Raw genomic sequence first — 27,179 nt, 5'->3', positions numbered from 1 at the left:
AAAATCCAATCTGCACTTTGATATAATAAATAACAAATTGGACCAAGCTATATTTCTAACAAAGACAAATCATTATTCTAGATTTTCCAGAACAAAAATTTTAAAAGAAATTCAGAAGACTCTGAAATAAGATTTGAATTTGATTCTACAGATTTTTGAGATTTGCTGGAATAATTTTTTTGAATTTTAATCATAATAAGTTTGAAGACATTTTCCACAAATATTCTTTTTTGAAAAAACAGAATCTAAAATAAAGAATTAAATTAAAATGTATTATGATTCTTTACAATGAAAAAAAAATACTTGAACATTGATTTAAATTGTCAAGAAAGAAGAGGAAGGAATTTAAAAGGTAAAAAGGTATATGTGTTTAAGAATCCTAAAATCATTTTTAGGGTTGTATTTTTTCTCTAAAATTGTCTTTCTGAAAGTTATAAGAAGCAAAATAAAAAAATAAATGAATTTATTTAAACAAGTGAAGACCAAGTCTTTAAAATATTTTATTGTATTTTCAAATTCTATTTTAGTTTTGTCTCTCTTAGAATTAAAAATGTCAAGCAAAGCGAGTTCAGCTTGCTAGTAAATAAATACAATTTAAAAAAAATAGAGGCAGCTCACTGGTAAGTGCTGCTATTTGAGCTATTTTTAGAACAGGCCAGCGGGCGACTCATCTGGTCCTTACGGGCTACCTGGTGCCCGCGGGCACCGCGTTGGTGACCCCTTGTTTTATACTATGTTAAGTGATTAATTGCATTTTGTTGATAGTTGACTCAAAATGAATCACAATTATTTATAGCAAGCTACAATTTCTCATCATTAATAAGTATAACATTGACAAGTAATTTAAAAGTTTTTAAAACTATCACTGGATAATTTGTTTGCATTATTGAACATGCTTTTTGTATACAGCTAAACACAACATAGACATAAACATGCTTTTAATGACAATGAAAATAAAATACCTGCAGTGCGTTGATACAACCCCAACATAATTTCAATTTCTGCTGTAGGAACACTTGCATTCAAACACGGGGAGCTACACTATCATGTTTTGATACCAGTTTTAGGCATTATTAACACAACATGTTGATTGTCAAAGATGTTTGGTAATGTAGCACAACCCGAGGGTCCCTGGTTCAATCCCCACCTAGTACCAACCTTGTCACGTCAGTTGTGTCCTGAGCAAGACACTTCACCCTTGCTCCTGATGGTTGCTGGTTAGTGCCTTGCATGGCAGCTCCCTCCATCAGTGTGTGAATGTGTGTGTGAATGGATAAATGTGGAAGTAGTGTCAAAGGTAATCAAGGTACTCAAAGCGCTTTGACACTACTTCCACATTTACCCATTCACACACACAATGTCTTAACCTTCTCTATTCATTATGAAAGTCTAAAATTCAGCCGTCTCAACATGTTATAACAAAAATATACATACTATTTCAGACAGCCGGGAAATGTACCCTCCTTTATTCCTCAACTGATAAACCAGCATTTATTTAGATAGAGATATCCAAGATTACATTAAAAAACACCTTCGAAAAAGTATAATTGTAATGTAAATCTTTTTTAAAATTTGGTTGATGTAGTTGGACCAGATTAAGACACGTATCGCATTTATTTTGAATCCGAAAGTGTGTGATTGGTTGGACCAGTCTCTTGAAATGTTTTGATGACAGAGGGATACAAAATTGCCTACCGTCTTTCAGCAGCCATGACTTTGGACCTGGGCTTCTTACAATACATTTTAATACATTTCCGCTCGCTATCTTTATCTGCTTGTGGCTCAATAGTAACTGAACGCGGATACATTTTTCCACACTACGGAATGGACCAAGGGTCACGTTAATCACGCATTAATCGATTGTCAAAAAAATTAACACCGTTAAAGGGAATTATAGTTAACACGTCATTATCACATTTACTTTGACAGCCCTAATACGCAACTACAGGTGAAACTAAAAGTGGGGCAAAAAAAACTAATCACAGTTAAGCTGTAATTACAAAATTGTTATTAAGTGTGGGTAATAAAACTATTTTCTAATTAAACTAAACAAATACAATGTATTTTATTTTTTTAATTTTCTATTATTTTTTTGAATACTGAAGACATTATTACATAAAATATTTTTGAATGTAAAAATAATCCTACACTTTATTTGTAATTTTCTATATCATATTTGTGTCTTTTAATTCAATGCTAGTGTTGAATTGCACTAGTGCATATTTGCTCACCTCCCTTCCATTGTAAAAAGGAGCAGCTGACTATAAGTCAAACAAGGATTACTAATTAAGTGGAACATATTTTCTCATTGCTTTTGATTATGCACTCTTCCCTTAACTGTCAGCTGCAAATAATTCCGATAATTCACCGGTGCATCGTTACACCGTTTTTTAATTACATGATGATGTACAGCGGCTGAGTCACTCTTCCATAATTCTCCTTTTAACAACACCCCGAATACCTGCCACTGAGCCTCCATTTTGTCAATGAACCTCATTTATGTATACGTGCTTGCCTTGTCAGATCCTTGGTAGGAAACAAAGCCTATAAAACTCCCTTATGGTAATTGTTCTCGGAGCAAATAAAATAAACGAGGAGAAGATAGTGGAATAAAGGGAACGTCTGTTTTGAAAATGTTCTACTTGTTTTTATGCACATAAGCATATTAAAAAAATAGCTAATTAGTGATATAGCTTCCTGCGGTATATTATTAATTTTATATTATTTTTTATCAATACAGGGAATGCCTCTAGGCAAAGCACATAAGTGTAGTTGTTTGTTTTTATGCATATAAAAAAACGAGCATGCCATCGTTTAAATTATTTTATCAGATGCTGGCTATAATTCATTAAACATACAAATTACACTGAAAAAAAAAACACTTTTGTTTTTGCACCCATTTTTCACAAGTTGAACTCACAGATCTTAAACTTTTACGATATACACAACATATCTATTCCTGTAAAATAGTGTTCACAAATCTGTCTAAATCTGTGTTAGTGAGCATTTTTTCTTTGCCAAAATAATCCATCCCACTTCACAGGTGTGGTATATGAAGATGCTGGTCAAACAGCATGATTATTGCACGCTTGTGCCTGAGGAAATGTGCAGTTTTATCACACAGCAAAGTGCCACAGATGTTGCTAGTTTTAAGCGAGTGTGCAGTTGGCAATCTGACTGCAGGAATGTCCACCAGAGCTGTGGTCCAGGAATTGAATGTCAATTTCTCTACCATAAGCCATCTTAAAATGCATTTAATCTAATTTGGTAGTGCATTCAAACGGCCTCACAGCCTCAGACCACATGAAAACACACCAGCCTAGGACCTCCACATCCAGCAGTTGCACCTCTATGATCGTCTGAGACCAGCCACCCCGGACAGCTACTGCAACAATTGAATTTCTGCACAAACTGTGAGAAAGTCTCAGGGAAGCTCATCTGCATGCCCGTCGTCCTGATCAGGGTTGCAACCTGACTATAGTTTGTCGTCGTAACCAACTTAAGTGTTTAAATGCTCACATCCGATGGTGTCTTGCACGTTGGAGAGGTGTTCTCTTCAAGGAAGAATCAAGGTTTTTACTGTTCAGGGTAGATGGCAGACAGCGTGTGTGGCGTCATGTGGGAGAGTGGTTTGCTGATGTCAACGGAGTGGTCCATGGTGGGGGCGGGGTTATGGTACAAACTGGCTTCGGTCATACTTGCCAACCCTCCCAGATTTTCTGGGAGACTCCCGAAATTCAGCGCCTCTCCCGAAAACCTCCCGGGACAAATTTTCTCCCGAAAATCTCCCGAAATTCAGGTGGAGCTGGAGGCCACGCCCCCTCAAGCTCCAAGCGGACCAGAGTGACGCGTCTACAGTCTGTTTTCACGTCTGCTTTCCTACAGTGTAAAGAGCGTGTTTGCCAAATTACTTTATAACTGTAGAATGATCGAGGGCAAGCTCTTGGTTTCTCATGTATTTATTGTTAGGCAGTTTCATTAAAGTCCTCCCAGCCCGGTAATAACACACAACAAGAGCAGTCACATTTTCGTCTACCGTAAAGCAGTTCGTCTGCCGTAAGCTCCAATGTTGTGAACTTGTAACACTCTTAAACAGGACAATACTGCCATCAACTGTACATAAAATAGAATAGAATGTAGAATAGAATGTACTTTATTTAATTCAGCACCACAGTTCGCTCACAATAAACAATGATAATAATAAATAATATAATATATATATATAATATATCATATATATAATATATGATTACTATAAATATGTTCGACATATATTGTACATTTAAGTGCAGTTAAGGTACATATGCATCATACAGTCTGATGGCTGTCGGTATGAAGGACCTCCTGTGTCGTTCCGTGTTACATTTTGGGAGTCTGAACCTTCCACTGAACGAGCTCATTCTCTCCGCAAGGTCCGAGTGTAGTGTGTGGGAGGTGTTGTCCATAATGGCTCGGAGCTTTGCTAGACTTCTTCTCTGCCAGAGAGTCTAGCTGTGGTTAGAAAAATAGTGACAGAGAATAGAAGAAAGATGGACATTTCAACCCTTGACGCAACAATGAGTAGATGAGTGTGTATATGTGTAAATAAATGAACACTGAAATTCAAGTATTTGTTTTAGAGATATATATATATATATATATATATATATATATATATATATATATATATATATATATATGTATGTATGTATATATATATATATATATATATATATATATATATATATATATATATATATATATATATATATATATATATATAATAAAATAAATATACATACATAGCTAGAATTCACTGAAAGTCAAGTATTATATATATGTACAAAGTTGGCAAGTATGAACAACGAACGCGAGTGCATTTTATTAATGGCATTTTGAATGCACAGAGATACCGTCACGAGATCCTGAGGCCCATTGTTTTGCCATTCACCCAAGACCATCACCTTATGTTGCAGCATGACAATGTACAGCCCCATGTTGCAAAGATCTGTACACAATTCCTGGAATTTGCCAACATCCCAGTTCTTGCAAGGCCTGCATACTCACCGGACATGTCACCCATTGAGCATGTTTGGGATGCTGTGGATTGGCTTGTAGGACAGCGTGTTCAGGGTTCCTGCCAATATCCAGCAACTTGGCACAGCCGTTAAAGAGGAGTGGACCAACATTCCACAGGCTACAATACACAAACTTAACAACTCCATGTGAAGGAGATGTGTGGCACTGCGTGAGGCAAACGGTGGTCACACCAGATACTGACTGCTTTTGGGGTGTGTTGATATAGAACAGGGGTCGGCAACCCGCGGCTCCGGAGCCGCATGCGGCTCTTTGACCACTCTGTTGTGGCTCAGCTGTATACTTGCTGACCTTCCCAAATTTACCGGGAGCTTTCTGACCTCTGTGCCTTTCCCTAAAATTGCCTGGGGTATACATATTACGATTTTCACTCGGACAGCAACATTGAGGGCGGGCCGTGATGGCAATACCCACAATATCTTATACCACATGTAGTTGTGGCAGCCGGTCACGTATTGTGCGAAATCTTGATTACAATCCTCAAGCGATTGCAATGCATACTTGTTCAACAGCCATACAAGTTACACTGAGGGTTGTGATATAAACAACTTTTAACACTCTTACTAATATGCGCCACACTGTGAACCAACACCAAACAAGAATGACAAACACTTTCGGGAAAACATCCGCAATGTAATAAACACAATATAAGAAATACCCAGAATCCCATGCAACCCTAACTCTTCCAGGCTACATTATTCACCTCCCGCTAGCACCAAACGCCCCCCCCCCCCCAGCCCGCCCACCTCAACCGAGGGCCGCGTGTCTGAGACCCCTGGTTTATACATAGCACAAAGCAAAAAAAAACCTCTGTATACAGTGTCATTTCATTATAAATTTCAAGAGCCTTGTGGCTCCCATTATTTTCTTTAGTTTGTGGAACGGGTCAAAATGGCTCTTTGAGTGGTAAAGGTTGCCGACCCCTGATATAGAAGGTGGTGTTTATCATCAATAGCTGGCAGGAGGAGCGACATCATTGATTATCAGTGTTGGGACTAACGCATTACAAGTTTCTGTAACGCAGTTATTTTCAACGGTAACTAGTAGTCTAACGTGTTATTCTTTTTATTCAGTAACTCAGTTACCGTTTCTACATGATGCGTTACTGCATTATTTTACACTATTTTTTATATAGTATAGGCTAGAAACTGAGAAGATTGCAGTGTGTTTTATTGGAAAGCTGTGACGTCGTCCTTCTGATTCTTCCGAGAAGAGGCGTGCTGTGTGTGCGTGTGTTTACTAACAAAACATCATGCGGAGCCGAAGCCAAGTTTCTTAACATTGAGATATTCTCACAACTTTTCTTTTGTCGAGTACAAAGAAAAGAACATTTTAGTTGAATTTAAGTTGTGTCTTGGATCAAAGATCCTATCTACTGGCCAAAATAGCAATTAAAATCTGCTGAAACAGCCACAAAAGCAACATGCTTCAACAAAGCTCGTAAAGAGAGACACAGACTCCGACGTCTCTTCACTAGCACCTCAACCTCCGCCACCACCTAACGGAAGGACTGCTAGCCAGGACAACGTTGATAGAGCCATTGCAGCGTTTGTGTTAGAAAACATGTAGGCTATTTCTACAGTGGGATCACCTGCTTTCGGGCCGCTAATTAGCATGATAACGGGCGTCAAACGGCAAATGTCACGAAAACATTTTCCAAGTTCCTGAACACAGTGGACAGTGAGCACATAAAAATGGAAAGCAAGCTAAAGAAGACACTCCAAACTCTGCCTCTGCTCATTCAATTATCTTATTTACTCTTTCATTCAAGACTTCTAGTGTTTGATTATCACATCACTCTTCATGTATAGACTGTAAAGTTCAGAAACATAAAGAGGGATCCGAGTGGGGACAATCTTTCCTTTTCTCTTAACTAAAACTGTGCAAATGCGTAGAGCAGGGGACACCAACATTTTTGAAACCAAGAGCTACTTCTTGGGTACTGATTAATGCAAAGGGCTACCAGTTTGATACACACTTAAATAAATTGCCAGAAATAGCCAATTTGCTCAATTTACCTTTATTAAATAAATTTATATATATAAAAAAATGGGTATTTCTGTCTGTCATTCCGTCATACATTTTTTTTCCTTTTACGGAAGGTTTTTTGTAGAGAATAAATTATGAAAAAAACACTTAATTGAACGGTTTAAAAGAGGAGAAAACACGAAAAAAATAAACGAAAATTGAATTTTGAAACATAGTTTATTTTCAATTTCGAATCTTTAAAATTCAAAATTCAACCGAAAAAAATGAAGAGAAAAACTAGCTAATTTGAATCTTTTTGAAAAAATTAAAACAATCATTTATGGAACATCATTAGTAATTTTTCCTGATTGAGATTAATTTTAGAATTTTGATGACATGTTTTAAGTAGGTTCAAATCCACTTTAAAATAAGATTTAAATTTGATTCCACAGATTTTCTAGATTTGCCAGAATTTGAGTTTTAATCATAATAAGTTTGAAGAAATATTTCACAAATATTCTTCGTCAAAAAAACAGAAGCTAAAATGAAGAATTAAATTAAAATGTATTTATTATTATTTACAATTAAAAAAATTACTTTAACATTGATTTGAATTGTCATGAAAGAAGAGGAAGGAGTTTAAATGGTAAAAGGGTATGTGTGTTTAAAAATCCTAACATCTTTTTTAAGGTTGTATTTTTTCTCTAAAATTGTCTTTCTGAAAGTTATAAGAAGCAAAGTAAAACAAATAAATGAATTTATTTAAACAAGTGATGACCAAGTCTTTAAAATATTTTCTTGGATTTTCAAATTCTATTTGAGTTTTGTCTGTCTGAGAATTAAAAATGTTGAGCAAAGCGAGACCAGCTTGCTAGTAAATAAATAAAATTAGAATAAAATAGAGGCAGCTCACTGGTAAGTGCTGCTATTTGAGCTATTTTTAGAACAGGCCAGCGGGCGACTCATCTGGTCCTTACGGGCTACCTGGTGGGCACCGCGTTGGTGACCCCTGGAGTAGAGTGTTCTTGACTTCAGTACAGTGCTCATCTCCTGAAGACATGATTTTGTTTCACAATTCCATGAGAGAAAAAAAAAACGCCTGGTTAGGCGTGAATATAGCAGTATGCGTGCTGTATATAGTGACATGATATATAACCATGTCATTTGTGCCTTCTTTGGGTGAAGCCAGGTTCACAACTATGTTGTGATATGTTGTTATTATGCGGTTTTGTATGTTATGTTGCAGCTATTTAAAATAGTTGTGTCAATTTGTTCTGGCCCAATACAAATCGACCCATTGAAACATATCTTTGTCATTTTGTGTTGTATGTAGACCACATTGCTTAGCAGAATTCAGTGATGCAAATGCATGTCAAGTTGAGCAACATTATGTATTATTCTCCAATGTAATAACAGTACAGAAATGAAGGTTAAGAGGGCATTAATGGGCGCCTTAAAAAAATAAGTAACTAGACAGTTACTTTTCACAGTACCGCATTCCTTTTTTGTGTAAGTAACTGAGTTAGTAACTGAGTTACTTTTGAAATAAAGTAACTAGTAACTGTAAGTAGTTACTGGTTTTCAGTAACTAACCCAACACTGTTAATTATGCAACACACCCAGGTTGGGTGCATGTGCTGGTGCGTGAGTAAGCCTACCAACCACGGTCCTAATTTCTAATTTTCTGAGTCAATCTGGGTAGTGTTGTTATGGAAGGTGGTGTTTTTTTTATCAATAACAAGCAGGAAGAGTGACATCATTGATGATGCAACATGTCCGGGTTGGGTGCATGTGATGGTGCATGAGTAAGCCCACCGTGATCCTAACTCTTTATTTTTTGGAAGGTGGTGTTTATCATCAATGACTAGCAGGATGAGTGACATCATTGATGATGCAACATGTCCGGGTTGGGTGCACGTCCTGGAGCATGAGTAGCATACCAACCACGGTCCAAATTGATAATTTTTTGAGTCAATCTGGGTTGTGTTGTTATGGAAGGTGGAGTCTAATATCAATAACTGGCAGGAGGTGCTACATCATTGATTATGCAACACGTCCAGGCTTGGTGCATGTTGTGGTGCATGTCATAGCCTACCGTAGTCTTAATTGCTTATTTTCTGACTCAAACGGTGTGTGTTGTTCTGGAAGGTGGTGTTAATCAATAACTAGCAGGATGAGTGACATCATTGATGATGCAACAGGTCCAGGTTGGGTGCATGTGCTGATGCATGAGTAGGCATACCAACCAGGGGCCTAATTGCTCATTTTTTGAGTCACTCTGAGTTGTGTTGTTATGGAAGGTGGTGTTTATTATCAATAACTGCAAGGAGGAGCCACATCATTGATGATGCAACAAGGTTGCATAATCTCATAGGCATGCTCTGTATTCAAACACTGCAGACCTTGGTTGCCAAAAACAATGAGTCTAATGTGAGTACAGTCTTAAACATCTTAAAATCAATTGCAAGAATGGCTGGCAGTGTCAGCAGAAGACAAACGCCATTAAATCCTAAAACAGTTGCATAATCAAGGAGATGAGATGTAAGCAAAGATAAGGTATCACCCGTCCCATCTCTTTGACACCTCAGATAATCACGCTTCTGTAATCAGCGCAGCAGTCATGCATGTGGGCCACGAAGAGAACAATCACATTATCCGTCAATCTTTTAAGTCTATTTTCACACTCTCAATCTTGGGCTTTCTCCACGCGCCCAACAGCGAGCCGTTCCTCGACGATGTGCGAGAAGACGAACGGTTTTAGCGTTGCATTCATAAACAATGCCAGTGGCCCAAATAGGAAAAGTGACAGGAAATAACTTTAATCCTCAAAATGAAAGGATAAGTCCGATACTTTAAGTGGCCCCTTGACTGGAGGGTTTAAACCAGCGGGGGCGTGGCAGAAGGATTGGGAGAGTTACCTTCTGTGTTCTTCGCCCTGGAGACTTCTTACCATTAATCTGCTATTTAAAACGGGGGACTTTACTGTAATCCTCCCCATGCTGCCCATTCTCATTACCTATGCATTTTCCCAATTCCAATTCTAATTTGCGTTTATTTTACTATTTTTAAGAGCAAACCCCTCCGGGTGATGGCTGATTGACAGGTACACTGTATTGCCAAAAGTAATTGGCCACCTGCAATGACTCACATTTGAACTTGAAGTGCCATCCCATTCCTAACCCATAGGGTTCAATAAATGGGTTGTACTTATATAGTGCTTTTCTACCTTCAAGGTACTCAAAGCGCTTTGACACTACTTCCACATTTACCCATTCACACACACATTCACACACTGATGGAGGAAGCTGCCATGCAAGGCGCTAATCAGCACCCATCAGGAGCAGGGGTGAAGTGTCTTGCTCAAGGACACAACGTACGTGACGAGGTTGGTACTAGGTGCATGGATGGAACCAGGGACCCTCTGGTTTCCCACGGCCGCTCTCCCTTTGCGCCACGCCGTCCCATATGATGTCGGTCCACCTTTTGCAGCTATTACAGATTCAACTCTTCTGGAAAGGCTGTCCACAAGGTTGCGGAGTGTGTTTATAGGAATTTTCGACAATTCTTCCAAAAGCACATTGCTGAGGTCACACACTGATGTTGGTCGAGAAGGCCTGGCTCTCAGTCATCACTCTAATTCATCCCAAAGGTGTTCTATCGAGTTCAGGTCCGGACTCTGTGCAGGCCAGTCAAGTTCATTCACACCAGACTCTGTCATCCATGTCTTTGTGGACCTTGCTTTGTGCACTGGTGCACAGTCATGTTGGAAGAGGAAGGGGCCCACTCCAAACTGTTCCCACAAGGTTGGGAGAATGGAATTGTCCAAAATGTGTTGGTATCGTGGAGCATTCAAAGTTCCTTTCACTGGAACTAACGGGGCCAAGTCGAACTCCTGAAAAACAACCCCACAACATAATTCCTCTTCCACTAAATTACACACTCGGCACAATGCAGTCTGAAATGTACCGTTCTCCTGGGAACCTCCAAACCCAGACTCGTCCATCAGAAATGTCATAACGGGATTCGTTACACAGGTGGCATCCTATGACAGTTCCACGCTAGAAATCACTGAGCTCCTGAGAGTGGCCCATTCTTTCACAAATGTTTGTAGAAACAGTCTCCATGCCTAAGTTCTTCATTTCATACACCTCTGGCCGGGGCAAGTGATTTATTTATTTATTTACATTTATTGATTAGGACACCTGAGTCTGAGCATTTAGATTGGTAGCCACATACTTTTGCCAATGTAGTGTGTATGCATTTTTCGCCCAGTCTTGCATGGTTGTGTCCATTTTTGGAGCAAACATGCTAAGCTAATTAGAGAGCAGCTTCTGACCCAGATTTTACCGAATCCTTAAAAGTGCAATTAAAATGTAATGAGTGCCAAGGCATGGTTCAATCCAACTATGGGCCTATCAGTCGTCCAAGGGACAAGCATCGTGTTTTTTGTGCATTATAATCCTGCATTCGGAGGTGCCATAATGAAATCTATTCAGCGGTGAGAAGAGATTTCACATCGCGTTACCAGTTTGCGTTGGAAGCGGCACCGGCGTCTAAAAATATTCCTCTTTCATGGACCATCAATATCTTCATTACATGAAGGATGTGTGTCAGGTTAGGTTTGCTGTTTTCACTTAACGCTTCTTGACAGGGGAGCATCTTGCCTCTGTGTTTCCAGCACAATCTATGTAGCGAGGCAACCGTGTAATATTTACATGAATGTTTTTTAGCCTTGCCGTTGAGGTTATGGTTTGAGTTTATTCGAACATGCACAGAATTGCAACATGATGCATCACAATTGCCAACGTGTTCTTTTCAGCATGTTCGAAAAGGAGTAGGAAGGAGCAAGGTTTATTCAATCCTATTCCTTTTTCATTACATAGCAATTGCTAACGCTTTTGTTCACTTCCTGTTGTCAATTTGTGCACAATATACTCCCTATAGAATATAATATAAAAACAAGTAATAATAAATATTAAAGTAAATTGCATTTTGTGTTGTGGGATGAGTAAGGTTAGTTTGTCAATGGCATTTGTAAACAGGACTTAATAAATACATTTTGGGAATAATGGGAGAAAAATAATCTTAATTCAAGAGATGATCCTAATGATATATATACAGTAGTACCTTCATTTACAAGCTTTATTGGTGTAATTTTATTAAGTAATTTAGTAAAAAAGTACATCTACCTTGGAGAGTAGACTAGTGGACTGATCCTTCCAGCTGCTTTTTTGTCAAATACACTAGCAGCAGCTTCTCCTTATTTTCATAGATAAATGCCTGCCATTACGATATCATGTTAAAGATTTTGGCTGGCATTATGGTTTGCGTTTATTCCCAACATGCACACAATTGCAACATGATACATCACGATTGCCAGTGTATTCTTTACAGCATGTTCGAAAAGGAGTAGAAAGAAGTAGAGTTTATTTAATCCTATTCATTTTTCATTACATAGTAATTGCCAACACTTTTGTTCACATCCTGTCGTCTATTTGTAAATAATATACTCCATATATAATACAATATTTAAAAAAGTAATAACAAATATTAAAGTAAATTGCATTTCATATTGTAAGATGAATTTAGTTATATTTTCAATGGCATTGTAAACAGGACTAAGTAAAACAATGACACTGCAAATCTGGGCAATAATGGGGGGGGAAATCATCCTAATTCAAGTGATGATCCAAATAATACATTCACAGTAGTACCTCAATCTACAAGCCCAGTTGGTTTTATTACGGGGTAATTTTATGAAGTAATTTCTCAAAAAGTACATTTATCTTGGAAAGTGGACTGGTGGACTGGTCCTTCCAGCTGCTTTTTCATCAAATACACTCGCAGCAGCTTCTCCTTATTTTCGTGGATGAATGCCTGACATTTCATTATAATTTCAAAGCTTTTGGCTGACGTTATAGTTTGAGTTTTTTCCGAACATGCATACAATTTTAACACGATACATCACAATTTCCAGCGTGTTCTTTTCAGCATGTTTGAAAATGAGTAGGAAGGAGAATAGTTTATCTAATCCTACTCCTTTTTCATACATAATAATTGAACACTTTTGTTCACTTCCTGTTGTCAATTTGTACACAATATACTCCATATATAAAAAACTATTTAAAAAAGTAATAATACATATTAAGGTGAATTGCATTGTAAATTGTAGTGCTAATTTTCCAAATTGTTGTAGGTATTACACGCCGCCCACTCCCAACTTTTATCTCGTAATGATGCGAACCACGCCCATACGTAACACACAGGCAGTTGCATTAGTTTAGCTTTGTGATTTATCACCTGCAACTGTCTTTGGGCCCATGGTGGCTTATTTTGTAACCGTAATGAAAAAAAAAAAATGAGAAGAAAACCCCCACAGAATATGTGTGATATTGCGTGGGGTTATTTAGCCACTGAGCAGGCTAATGGGATGCTACTGTCCGATGTTATCCAAAACAACAAGAATGTCCACAGCTCTGCCCGCATCCCCCATTTTTTTTTGTGGCAGTTTTAGGGTATTTTGAATGCTGCCAGCGTCTTTCAATTTGCCGACAAACTACAGAAACGCTCACTCCAATCAGCAGTAATTCCGAATAGGTAGTTTTCTTCAAGGTCCTCGTCCTTTTCCTCCCAAGTGTCCGTCGTGTGTCCAGCAACAACCGTTCCATCAAATTATGCAGGTTCCCCCAACCCCGAGATCTTGTCAATTCCATTGAGAGGCCAGTTAATCATTCAATCAATCAAACAAAGTGTACTTATTCAGCCCTAATTCACAAGTGTCTCAAAGGGCTGCACAAGCCACAACGACATCCTCGGCTCAGATCCCACATCAGGGCAAGACAAAACTCAACCCAATGGGATACAATGACAAACCTTGGAGGGGACCGCAGATGTGGGGACCGCCACCCTTGGGCGACCGGTGTAATTGACGTAGAGTGGATCTAGTTCATAGTGTGAGGGTCCAGTCCATAGTGGGGCCAGCAGGGGATCATCTTGAGTGGAGGCAGGTCAGCAGCGCAGAGACGTCCCCAACAGATGCAAAGATGAGTGGTCCACCCCGGGGTCCCGACTTTGAAAAGCTAGCGCTTCATCTGTGGTCACCTAATAACTTTTCCACGCAGGAGAGGGGGCAGGGCAGAGAATAAGACGGCAGATCAACTGATCTAAAAGGGGGGTAATTTTAAACAGAGGTAGCATCTCCAACTGTTACCTTTAGGGCATTCCAGAGTACTGGAGCTCGAATAGAAAACGCTCTATAGCCCGCATACTTTTATTCATCAATTTCAATGTTTGGATGTGGAGATCAATGCAAAAAGGGGCGACAAGAAAGTTAAGAAAAGACCAAACAGGAGAGATAAGGGAGAGAAAAAGGGAGCGTCTGCCCACTATGGGTGCCAGTGAGAAATCCCTAAATCACTGTTATGACTACTATTTCCAACATTTTCATTTAAGTCTCCATATGACTGTTGTTATGTAAACCAAGCAAATTAACACCATGTCTGGTAGTTTTCAGCATCCATGCGCGTTTGCGTGGCGCCACAGGAGCAGAAAGCGATCCCTTGGAGCAGTCTTTAGCATCCCTCAGCACCTCTGCCTCCTCTGCGACGCCCTTTGTTGGTGTACTCAGTTATTCCCTTTCATATCTAGAGCACAGATGGAGACGAACTCGCAATATGTCAGAGTGGGCGAGCACACGTGTGACAAACCACATATACTGTAGCATATAGGAGTAGTCTGCAGTGATTGATACATGTAAACACAAGCAGTACGGCCTGACCTCCATTATCTGGCGAGCATTAATTAAAGTGAGTTTAAAGTAGACAAGCTATGGATGCAGAGTCAGATGTTTGATGGTAAGACTTTAGGCCTTTGCCTTTGGATATCCCAATGTCTCACCACGGCGTCCCAGAGCACGGTTGGAATTCACTTTGTAGTGTCTATCTAGGGAAAATGGTACAGTGCCTAAGGACAGAAAACAGAATCAATTGTGTTGCCCTACCCCTCCACCCAATAAATTAGTCTAGACTTGCATCTCGCATTACTTTAATGGACTCCGAGCAAACGCACTGCATTTCCTCCCACCTTGCAAACTGCGCCGAAATATACAAAGACTGTCCGCGTGCCACAAAAACAGATGATTTTTGTGAGCTTGGCGTTCTCTCTGAGGTGTTGAATTGTTTCAAGTTCCTCCGTGGATGCGCACATGGGCAGAGGGATTCATTGAGGAAACACTTAGCCAGCAATTTTGGGCTGATAAATATTAATAGGTTTTCAGCGAGCTAACATCTGTCATGAAAGTTGGCCACTGGTGAGTTAAGATAAAGTGCAGAATTGGAATAAATTCGCTGTGGATAAATACAATTCATCCAACGCCTTTTCAACTGCATTCATGTATTCATGTATACATGTATATATATATATATATATATATATATATATATATATATATATATATATATATATACATATATATATATATATATATAAATATATATATATATATATATATATATATATATATATATATATATATATATATATATATATATATATATATATATATTTATATATATATACAAACCCCGTTTCCATATGAGTTGGGAAATTGTTTTAGATGTAAATACAAACGGAATACAATGATTTGCAAATCATTTTCAATCCATATTCGGTTGAATATGTTACGAAAACAACACATTTGATGTTCAAACAGATCAATTTTTTTTTTTTTGCAAATAATCATTACCTTTAGAACTTGATGCCAGCTACACATGACAAAGAAGTTGGGAAAGGTGGCAATACATACTGATAAAGTTGAGGAATGCTCATCAAAGACTTATTTGAAACATCCCACAGGTGGGTGCCATGATTGGGTATAAAAACAGCTTCCCAAAAAATGCTCAGTATTTCACAAGAAAAGATGGGGCGAGGTAAACCCCTTCGTCCACAACTGCGTGAGCATATAGTTAAATTGTTAAATAGTTAAAGAACAACGCTTCTCAAAGTGCAATTGCAAGAAATTTAGGGATTTCAACGTCTACGGTCCATAATATCATCAAAAGGTTCAGAGAGTCTGTAGAAATCACTCCACGTACGCGGCATGGCCGGAAACCAACATTGAATGACCGTGACCTCACTGTATCAAAAACCGACATCAATCTCTGAAGGATATCACCACATGGGCTCAGGAACACTTCAGAAAACCACTGTCACTAAATACAGTTTGTCGCTACATCTGTAAGTGCAAGTTAAAGCTTCACTATGCAAAGCGAAAGCCATTTATCAACATTATCCAGAAACGCCGCTGGCTTCTCTGGACCCGAGATCATCTAAGATGGACTGATGCAAAGGGGAAAAGTGTTTTGTGGTCTGACGAGTCCACATTTCAAATTTTTGGGGGAAATATTGGCCATCGTGTCATCCAGACCAAAGGGGAAGAGACCCATCTCGACTGTTATCGACGCAAAGTTCAGAAGCTACCATCTGTGATGGTATGGGGGTGTAGTGAAATGAAGTGAATTACATTTATATAGCTCTTTTTCCTCAAGTGACCCAATATCTAAGTTACAATTAAACCAGTGTGGGTGGCACTGGGAGTAGGTGGGTAAAGTGTCTTGCCCAAGGACACAACGGTATTGACTAGGATGGCGGAGGCGGGGATCGAACCTGCAACCCTCAACTTGCTGGTACAGCCGCTCTACCAACCAAGCTATATCGCCCCTATATTGTGTATTAGTGCCCAAGGCATGGGTAACTTACACATCTGTGAAGGCACCATTAATGCTGAAAGGTACATATAGATTTTAGAACAACATATGCTGCTATCTAAGCGCCGTCTTTTTCATGGATGCCCCAGCTTATTTCAGCCAGACAATGCCAAGTCACATTCAGCACGTGTTACAACAGCGGGGCTTCGTAAAAAAAGAGTGCAAGTACTTTCCTGGCCTGTCTGCAGTCCAGACATGTCTCCTATCGAAAATGTGTGGCGCATTATGAAGCGTAAAATACGACAGCAGAGACCCCGGACTGTTGAACGACTGAAGCTCTACATAAAACAAGAAGGGGAAAGAATTCCACCTTCAAAGCTTCAACAATTAGTTTCCTCAGTTCCAAAACGTTTATTGAGTGTTGTTAAAAGAAAATGTGATGTAACACAGTGGTGAACATGCCCTTTCCTAACTACTTGGGCACGTGTTGCAGCCATGAAATTCTAAGTTGATTAGTAATTGCAAAAAAATTAAGTTTATGAGTTTGAACATCAAATTTCTTGTCTTTATAGTGCATTCAATTGAATATGGGTTGAAAATGATTTGCAAATCATTGTATTCCATTTATATTTACATTAAACACAATTTCCCGACTCATATGGAAACGGGGTTTGTATATATATATATATATATATATATATATATATATATATATATATATGTATATATATATATATATATACATATATATATATATATATATATATATATATATTGAGAGAGAGAGAGAGAGAGAGAGAGAGAGAGAGAGAGAGAGAGAGAGAGAGAGAGAGAGAGAGAGTGCAGCAAAAATATTTCTCAGCTCTGGTCCTTACGTATGGGCTGCATCAGTACTCAGTTGTAACACACGTTTCCACCACTTGTGGCAGTAATAACAATACAAAACAAACTGAAGAAGTCTGGAGCCAAAATCCTACAGAGGTTTCTTGAGCACAAAATATATGAACAAAGTTGTGAATCTGTATTAACATTTGCATTTTAGTTGTATTAATAGTTTATTTAGGAAACATATATATTACAAACTACTTATTATTAAGTGTAGTTATAATGCATCCAGTTGTATATAATTTATTATTATTATCTTGTATTTAATTAATCAATGTTTATTTTGTTTAGCACTGTAATTATTGTACAACATTAAAATCAAAAGTAAGATTACTAATTTTGTGTTTATATTTGTGTGGACCACATTGTAACAATATTTGTTTTTTCTTTCCGAGACCCTACAGCAACTATGTGAACTACTACACCGTGTGAAACAGAAAACAATTTTTTGGTTTTCCAGAGGTTGAAGGTTGCAAAAACAAACAGAAAAAAAGATCTGTAATCTTGGCGACAGAATTGTCTTTCATTTTTCGGCGTCAGAAGTGGAATCGGATAGTATTGTAGATAGCAGATCTTGGCCAGATCCCATCATCCCTAATTCAGATCAGAAAATCATGGGACATGTAAATAAAACAAAAATTTAAAACAAATTGATATTTGTGTTTGTTTTTATTGGTATGTTCTTATAAGCCACCTCTTATCTGGGACTGCTGCACTCAAAAAAGTGAACGTTAGTCAAAACATAGACCCCTACGGTGTTGCTTGTGCTATTAATTTTCAGACAAAATACACCACATGCTGTCATTAATACTCAAAATGACTTGAAATGTCTCACACACAGCAATATTAGTCATAAAGCAAAATAACTTTGTAGGGGGAACTGGTGGGTGTTAGTAACTTTAATGTGCAACTTGCAATATAGTTTCTAACAACACGGTCAATTACCATGTTGATATGTTTTGTGGAGGGTCCCAATGACTACTTTGCCTTGGACCCCTCAGATGACCACTGCACTGCACCTCATTAGTGCAGATTTGCCCTGCGAGCATGCAACCTCATTATGCCCTGTGTAAGTCATTTTATCGTTAATTGTCTTAAAACAGATCTTCGCAAATTGCACCGGGTCCCTCTCAGCTGTCCGATCCAGCCCACTTGGCCCTCCGCATGCTGCCGTCCGAGCTGGGCCTACCGTTACCCCGGCAACATCATCAACAACAACAAATGCGTGGTAGCTGGCGGGGCTCTGTTTGGCAGCTTGGCCTCATTATACTGCTGCTGGCTTTGATGTGGTTTGTGAGGCTCTACCTGCATTACTGCAGCCAGTGGCTCTACCTGCAGGCCATAGCAGTTCCTGTCAACAAGTGAGTTGGCTTCCTTTGATACACACGCACGCACACACACACACACACACACACACACACGCACACACAATGTGAGGATGGGGAGGGGCTAGCAGAGATATGCAGACAACGTATATTTTGTAGCACTTTCTGCTGCATCATGGTGAACCAACACATAAAGTACAGTAGGAATATTGCTGAATAAGACATATTGCACCTTTGTACCACATTCCAACAAACACTGTAAACATGAAGATCATATTTGGAACCCCTTGTCAACAATATTTGAAAAACCTTTCTGGGGGAATTTCTTAATTTCACCGTGAATAATATTTGGGAAGAATGTATTGTCTTTTTGCAGTGGGGAATGCAGCATTGTACGACAGGTTTTAAAAATAGCATCTGGGTAACAAAGGTGCAGATTTATGACATACAGTCGCGATCAGGAGTTTCCATACACTTGTAAAGAACATAATGTCATGGCTGTCTTGAGTTTCCAATGATTTCTACAACGTTTATTTTTTGGTGATACATGGTAAATGGTAAATGGGTTGTATTTGTGTAGTGCTTTTCTACCTTCAAGGTACTCAAAGCGCTTTGACACTACTTCCACATTCACCCATTCACACACACATTCACACACTGATGGAGGGACACAACGGACGTGACAAGGTTTGTACTAGGTGGGGATTGAACCAGGGACCCTCAGGTTGCGCACGGCCACTCTCTCAACTGTGCCACGCTGTCCCTAGTGTGATTGGTGCACGTACTTGTTGGTCACAAAAAACATTCATGAAATTTGGTTAATTTCTGAATTTATTATGGATTTACTGAAAATGTGACCAACTCCACAGGACAATGACTCCAAACATGTCAAAAGTAGTAAAGGAATGGCTAAATTAGGCTAGAATTAAGGTTTTGGAATGGCCTTCCCAAAGTCTTGACTTAAACATGAGGACAATGCTGGAGAAACAAGTCCATGTCAGAAAACCATCACATTCAGCAAAACTGCACCAATTTTGTCAAGAGAAGTGGTCAAAAATTCAAACAGAAACTTGCCAGAAGTTTGTGGATGGCTACCAAAAGCACCTTATTGCAGTGAAACTTGCCAAGGGACATGTAAGCAAATATTAGCATTGCTGTATGAATACTTTTGACCCAGCAGATCTGGTTACATTTTTAGTAGACCCATAATAAATTCATAAAAGAACCACACTTCATGAATGGTTTTTGTGACCAACAAGTTTGTGCTCCAATTACTATATCACAAAAAAATAAGAGTTGTAAAATGTATCGGAAACAAGACAGCCGTGACATTATGTTCTTTACAAGTGTATGTAAACTTTTGACCACGACCGTACATGCATAACGACATGTTTGTGTTAACACTGGCATTTTTCAACATTTACCTTTATTTTCAGTATAATTCCAATGCTCAATTACAAAATTCCAACATTCGAAAGAGGTGTGTATCTATGAAATATGTTGTGCTGTCTTGAATCAGGAGGGATCCAACTTGGCAGAGAGACCTAAACACATTCTTCTATTAGCATCCCAATTCTGACGCCAAATATGGAAAAAAAAAAAAAAGAAGTTGTCGCCAATAATACAAATGTTATTATAGCATCCCTTTGAGGTATACATTGATATATTGGGTTTTGTTTTTGGATGTTGTAGTATGGTGTCCATATACGGCAGGTCTATTCAACCCATGGCCTCCGGAGCTATGTAAATCAATCATTATATCATACCTTCCCACACCCTCTGTTTAAAACTTTGGAAACAAGCATTTCTGCAGCACATTCTCAAAAACACCAGTGTTCTCGTTGTTTAGAGGAACTTGGCTCTTGCATTGACATCTCAACCTTGCTTGCAAACTTAAAACACTGGGTTCTACACTTGTAACTACATAACTGAGGTGTTCCTCATGGCACCCCTAGAAGTCCTCTCCTGTTTGGCAGTTTTTTTCCCCCTAATGTGATTTATAAGCAATTAGCTGACATATGTTAAATGTATTCAGTCATGCGAGTGGTGTTCCTCAAGGTTCTATTTTAGGTTCTCTCTTTGTCAACATTCCGGCTATTTAACTGGTGGCTCGCGAGTTCTGTTAAAATAACTCAAATGTTTTCATCATATTCTTAAAAACACTAGAGTCCTGTCAAAATTCTGATGTTTGGCCAGATTCTTGGCAGACGGTCTTTATTAACAGCAGAGCGCTCCTGTTACTCGGTTTCCTGGCTTTCCGGGAATGTGGCACCCAGATAATTTCAATTTTGTTTGACTTTTATCATTGCATTACTGTGAATAGCTAAGGCATTTAAACATAGGCGAAAGTTGTGTATCTATGAAAAATCTGGTGTTTATAGGAATTTGGAATGATCCGACTTGGCATAGGACTTTACATTTGAATCCAACTTCTGACAACAAAAAAAGCAAAACTGAAAATGAAGTTTCCAAAAATGCACATGTTCAGTTATTGCTCCATCTCAAATTGCTTATTATCAAACTGAATTATTACATTTGTCTTAAATATTGCATGGCGACAGACTGGCCATTTAATGGTACTTTTATTTGGCCTTGTAAATGTATAATTTTGATCCTGGCAAAAAAGGTACCGTTGTGTTATCACCTAGCACACTTTACACACCCAGCAAACAGTGCCACTTCTTTAAACCTTCAAAACTTCTCAGTCTTGAAAATCCCACAAATATAAAACATAGCCCAAAGCATTCACATCAAATAGGCTTTAAAAGTTCTTTTTTTTTTTGTCGGAAAAAAACCCCTATACCAAATCTGTAAGTTTAAAATGCATGAATTATATTGTTTGGGACACTTTCAGAGTTCATACCCTGCCTTAAAAAGATAATAAAGATATAATCTGCATTGTGCAGGACTGATGACACTGAAGGACGTCATCAGAAGCATCACTCGTCACAATCAGGAACACTTTGGGACTTTTAGAACAAGTTGGGTGGGACTTGCATCCAACTTCCTGCGGCAATAAAACAAAACAGAAAAAGATGTCGCCAAAATTGCAAAACGTCAGATATTGTACCAAGTCTAACTACACTTATTTTTGTCGTACATATTATATACTGTACATTCACACTTGGGCCAATCAATGGTACTTTTGTTTGGTTATGTTTTGTTTTAATCCAGGCAAAAGGTTTCCATTGAGTTATCGCCTAGAACAATTTACACACACAGTGTCACTTCCTTCGACCTTCAAAATTTCCCACAAATATAAAACGTAGCCCAAAGCATTCACATCAAAAAGGCATCAAAAGTTCAGATTCATGTCAAAAGAACCTCTATACAGAATCTGTGAGTTCAAAATGCATAATTTAAATACTTGAGACACCTTCCCAATACAAACGCTGCCTTAAAAATAACAGGGATTTGGTGTCAAAGGAAGAATACTGCAACAAAAGCTATAGTTTTGCTTCACATAAAACATGAGAGGGTGTCATCAGCAGGATCAATGGACCGAATCAGGTATGCATTGGACTTAATGAGTCCCCATTAGCATCCAACTTCTGACACCAAAAAAGCAAAACAGACAATTTTGTCGCCAGAATTAGATATTTTCCGTAAATGCTCCAACATAAAACAATCTTTAAAATTATTTTTGCTAAGCTACAGTTATATTTTTCATATACAGCTTCACACATCAGTCAAATAACTGTACCTTTTTTGCAGTATTGTTTTGATCCAGGCAAGATCAGTCAAAAACCTCTACACATAAGAATATGTGAGTTTAAAATGCATCATTTATAACGCTTGGGACACCTTCAAAATACAACCCCTGCCAAAAAAAATATATATATAATATAGCTGGGGACGGTGTTGAGGGAGTGGTCGTGCCAGCAACCTGAGGGTTCCTGGTTCGATTCCCACTTTGTACCAACCTAGTCACGTCCGCTGTGTCCTTGAGCAAGACACTTGACCCTTGCTTCTGATCTGTCGTGGTTAGGGCCTTGCATGGCAGCTCCCGCCATCAGTGTGTGAATGTGTGTGAATGAAAAGGTGAATGTGGAAATAATTTCAAAGCGCTTTGATTACCTTGAATGTAGAAAAGCGCTATACAAGTTTAACTCATTTACCATTTATAAAAGAGACTTGGCATCAAAACATTGATACTACAATAAAATATATTGTTTTGCTTCACATAAAACAGAAAATTATGTGTACCAAATCACCTATGCAATGGACTTTTACAGCAAGTTCGACTGGACTTAATAAGCATTCCATTTGCATCCCACTTCTGACATTAAAAAAAGCAAAACCGTAAAAGATGTAGTCCAAATTGCTAATTATCAGGTATTGTTCTTACACAAAACATTTAGATCAGGGGTTTCAAACACGCGGCCAGCGAGACGTTATTTTGCGGCCCGCACCTTAGTATGAAAATTTAATGTTGGTGCGGCCCCCTAGTTTTAAATGAATGGCGCCTTACGTCGTCATATTTGTACACCCTCGATTTTACCGGGAGACTCCCAGTTTTTAGTGCCCCTTAAGGAGTAATCATTCTTCCGAATTTCACTCAAATAGCAATAGTAAGGGGTCACCGTGGAGGTGCTGTCTTTAACGTCCTCTACAACATGTACAAACAGCGTGCCGGCCCATTTACATGATGTATTTGGCTTCTGGAGACGCAGTAAGAGACTGCAAGACATAGTTGGTCGACAGCCATACAGGTCACACAGAGGGAGGCCGTGTAAACAACTTTATCACCGTTACAAATATGCGCCACAATGTGAACCCACACCAAACAAGAATGACAAACACATTTTGGGAGAATATCCGCACTGTAAAACAACATAAACATAACAGAACAAATACCCAGAATCCCATGCAGCCCTAACTCTTCCGGGCTACAGTATACACGCCCCCCCCCCTTACCCCACCCCCTATTGTAGCCCGGAAGAGTCCAGTGGCCCCCAGGTAAATTGAGTTCGAGACCTCTGATTTAGACAATGTCGACAAAATGTTTCTTGTCAAACTACAGTTATATTTGTCATATATGCTCTATAGCTTCACACTTGGGCCAATGAATGGCACTTTTGTTTTGGTCTTGGAATGCATTGTTGTGATCCAGACAATTGTGTTAAGAATCTCTGTACAAAATATGTGAGTCCAAAATGGCATAATTTATAATGCTTGGGACACTTTCAAAATGCCAACCCTGCCTTAAGAAGATTATAAAAGATAGAACCTGCAATATTTTGCTTCACATAAAACACTAAAGGACGTCGTCAGCAGGATTAATGGACAGGATCAGGAACACGTTGGGACTTTTGAAGCGAGTTAGGTATGACTTAATGAGCATAAAGAGGATTGGCTTTGCCTCCTCTTGACTGTTGGGAAGATTAAGAAGCTCATGAGGCTTGCTGTAAATGCAGCTTCCAGAAGGGTGAACTTTATAGCAGGTAAAAAAACAGTTTTATAGCATAAGAGGGAATTCATTGTCTTCTTACATTAAACACAAATAATATGATATAATACAACAGTTCATAACCTTTTTGACATCGGGGCCCAACTTTTCCACTGTAGACTTCCAAGGGCCTCACTCAAATATTAACACTGAATTAGTAATCTTAGTCATGATTTTAGTCATATTCAACAATTATGTCAAACCTACTTACAGTTTAGCAGGATACACCTAAACGAATGATATGAAAGTATGTGTTAAACACAAACAATATTATCAAGGCTGATTACAAAAATAAATACGAATAAAATCTTCTGAAGAAAAAGGGATTTTGCAATTTTCGGTACTTTTCTAAATAAAGGGGACCACAAACAATTGGCTTATTGTCTTTATTTTAACTAAAACTCTTAAGGTATATCAAACACATGTTTTTTTTTTTATTGCAAGTCTGTCCTTAAATAAAACAGTGAACATACTAAACAACTTGTCTTTTAGTAGTAAGTAAGCAAACAAAGGCTCATAATTTAGCTGCTGATGTATGCAGTAACATATTGTGTCATTTATTATTCTATTAGTTTGTCAAAATTATTAAGGAAAAGTGGTAGAAAATTAATTAGTAATCTACTTGTTTATTTACTGTTAATATCTGCTTACTTTCTCTTTTAACATGTTCAATCTACACTTCTGTTAAAATGTAAAAATCACTTATTCTTCTGTTGTTTGATGCTTTACATTAGTTTTGGATGATACCACAAATTTGGGTATCAATCCGATACCAAGTTGTTAAAGGATCATACATTGGTCATATTCAAAGTCCTCATGTGTCCAGGGACATACTTCCTGAGTTCATAAATATAATATAATTAAAAATAAAAACAAAAGAAGATGTTGTGATGCCAAAAAATATTGACGTAGTCATAATGGTATCGACTAGATATGCTACTGTATTTGGTATCATTACAGTGGATGTTAGATGTAGATGCACCAATGGCGTTAGTTTACATTTTGACGCCGGTGAGCTGCGGTGTGTAGTGAAGCATGTTTAACTATTCCTCGTCCTGCAGGGATGATACTTGGAAGAAAAGTACATTGTTTGTCGCCATGGAGGCGAGGATTAGTGATTTAGAAGTAGCTAAAACACTGCTGTGAACGACTCTTGCCGTCGTCGCTCAGGTTCCACTGACCACCAAGAAAGGATACTGTATCTGTTTAGCTGGTTTGACTTCTTTATTTTTCAATAAGATTTAGTGTAGGTCGTGTCGATTTTCAGCTCCTTCCTCCACTGCTTGTTCACGGTCTGCTTTTCAGCCGCCGCCACCGTCGTCGTCGTCGTCTGCTCTTGGGCGTTTGTGCTTCTCAGTCGCTGCTGCCGGCTCTCGTACTCCTTCCGCCCCAATCTCTCCTCCTTCTCCCCTTTTATACACTTTGAGGAGATACGTTGATTGTTTCCCGGTGTGCGAGCCATGCACCTGATCTCGCTCGTAGCGTCGCTCCCGGCACGCCCCGCTTCTCCGCTCGGTCGTCCTCTCCGCCTCCTTGCCGCCATCTTGGGCCGGGCTGCAGTGTGCTCTGCCCCGCCGCTCGTTCGCCGGCTCCGCCTCTCCACAACTGCCAACTGGGCCTGGACTTTAGCCGCTGGCTATCTAGTCATGTCTTAAATCAGCTCTTCCGGTGGGCATTTCAGTGTTATAACTTCACCTTTATTGTTAGTTTTTAAGCCAAAATGTGTCCGTTCTCCCTTTTCTGTCCACACACTGTGTCTGCTTGTAAGTACACCGTGATTGTGTGCCGCTGAACATGCTCGTCTGCTCCTAAAACTAGCAATGACACAACGTGACGACGTTTTGATACATTTTAATAATAAATACTAATGACATATTTTACCTAAACAAGCTATAATTACAATTTAAGTTAAAATTTAAATATTGTTTCACCTCTTTAGTCCTAATTTTGGCGCTAAAAGAACAGCTCTTTGACTTTAGCTCCAGGCTTCTTCTGTTTGTTTGAGATTGTCATTACAGCCACAAGGAGTGAAAACTTGTATTACAACCAAGTACCGCTGCGACCCATATTTGAAAAACAGATATTTTCTGGCCCAACAATGATAAATGAAACATTGATATAATGTGAATGGATGTCCCCAAAGCAGCATCACATCACCATATTGACACATGCACATAATCCCCTGCCACCAGATTCCAGTTCCACGCACACACGGTGGACCTTGTGTACCAGAGTTCTCTGCTCCACACCCGCGAGGAGCTGGCGATGGTGGTGGTGGGTCCCCTGACCTTGAACGCAGTAACGTTCCTGCTGGTTCTGATCAGATGGGGCTGTCAACAGATATTTGGCTCACTCCCTTCCTTCACGTCAAAGTTTATCATGGCTCAGGGAGTGTGGACAGTCCTGCACCCCCTGGCAGTCCTTGCAGTGGACGCCGTCCTTGGGGTAAGTCACTTAAAAATAACTTGGACACTTGTGCACTTTAAATAGGAGTTCACTTTATCTTGGCAAAGTGACTTTAGATTACAAAAAAAAAAAAAAAATGAGGAGGGGAGAGAGGATGAGAGAGAAAAAGTGCAAGGTTAGTTGGGTGTCCTTTTATTAGTCACAGGGACATAGTGTGTTCTGATCATGAAGTACTAGCCTGTGTCAAAATATTGCATATATTTTGTGTACACCTTTTGTTTGTATTATAAATCCATGGATCAAATATAAATCACTATTTTATTTGAAAAACAAGAATACACTTAATATACAGGATAATTATGCAAC

At 38.8% G+C, this 27,179-nt stretch overlaps 1 protein-coding gene across 1 annotated transcript in view; it reads left to right on the top strand.

Annotated features, from left to right (window-relative positions):
- ofcc1 (orofacial cleft 1 candidate 1) overlaps nucleotides 1–27,179 on the top strand; it is a 136,809-nt gene that overhangs the window by 30,994 nt on the left and 78,636 nt on the right. Inside the window, exons 2-3 of the mRNA XM_061922501.1 lie at nucleotides 18,737–18,994; nucleotides 26,600–26,852. Coding sequence (XP_061778485.1) covers nucleotides 18,737–18,994; nucleotides 26,600–26,852 — 511 coding nt within the window. The remainder of the gene's footprint in view (nucleotides 1–18,736; nucleotides 18,995–26,599; nucleotides 26,853–27,179) is intronic.

Source organism: Nerophis ophidion, linkage group LG15 (genome assembly GCF_033978795.1).
Source record: "Nerophis ophidion isolate RoL-2023_Sa linkage group LG15, RoL_Noph_v1.0, whole genome shotgun sequence".
Lineage (NCBI taxonomy): Eukaryota > Metazoa > Chordata > Actinopteri > Syngnathiformes > Syngnathidae > Nerophis > Nerophis ophidion.
Note: the sequence above shows the minus strand (reverse complement) of the source record. Positions and strands in the feature narration are given on the sequence as shown.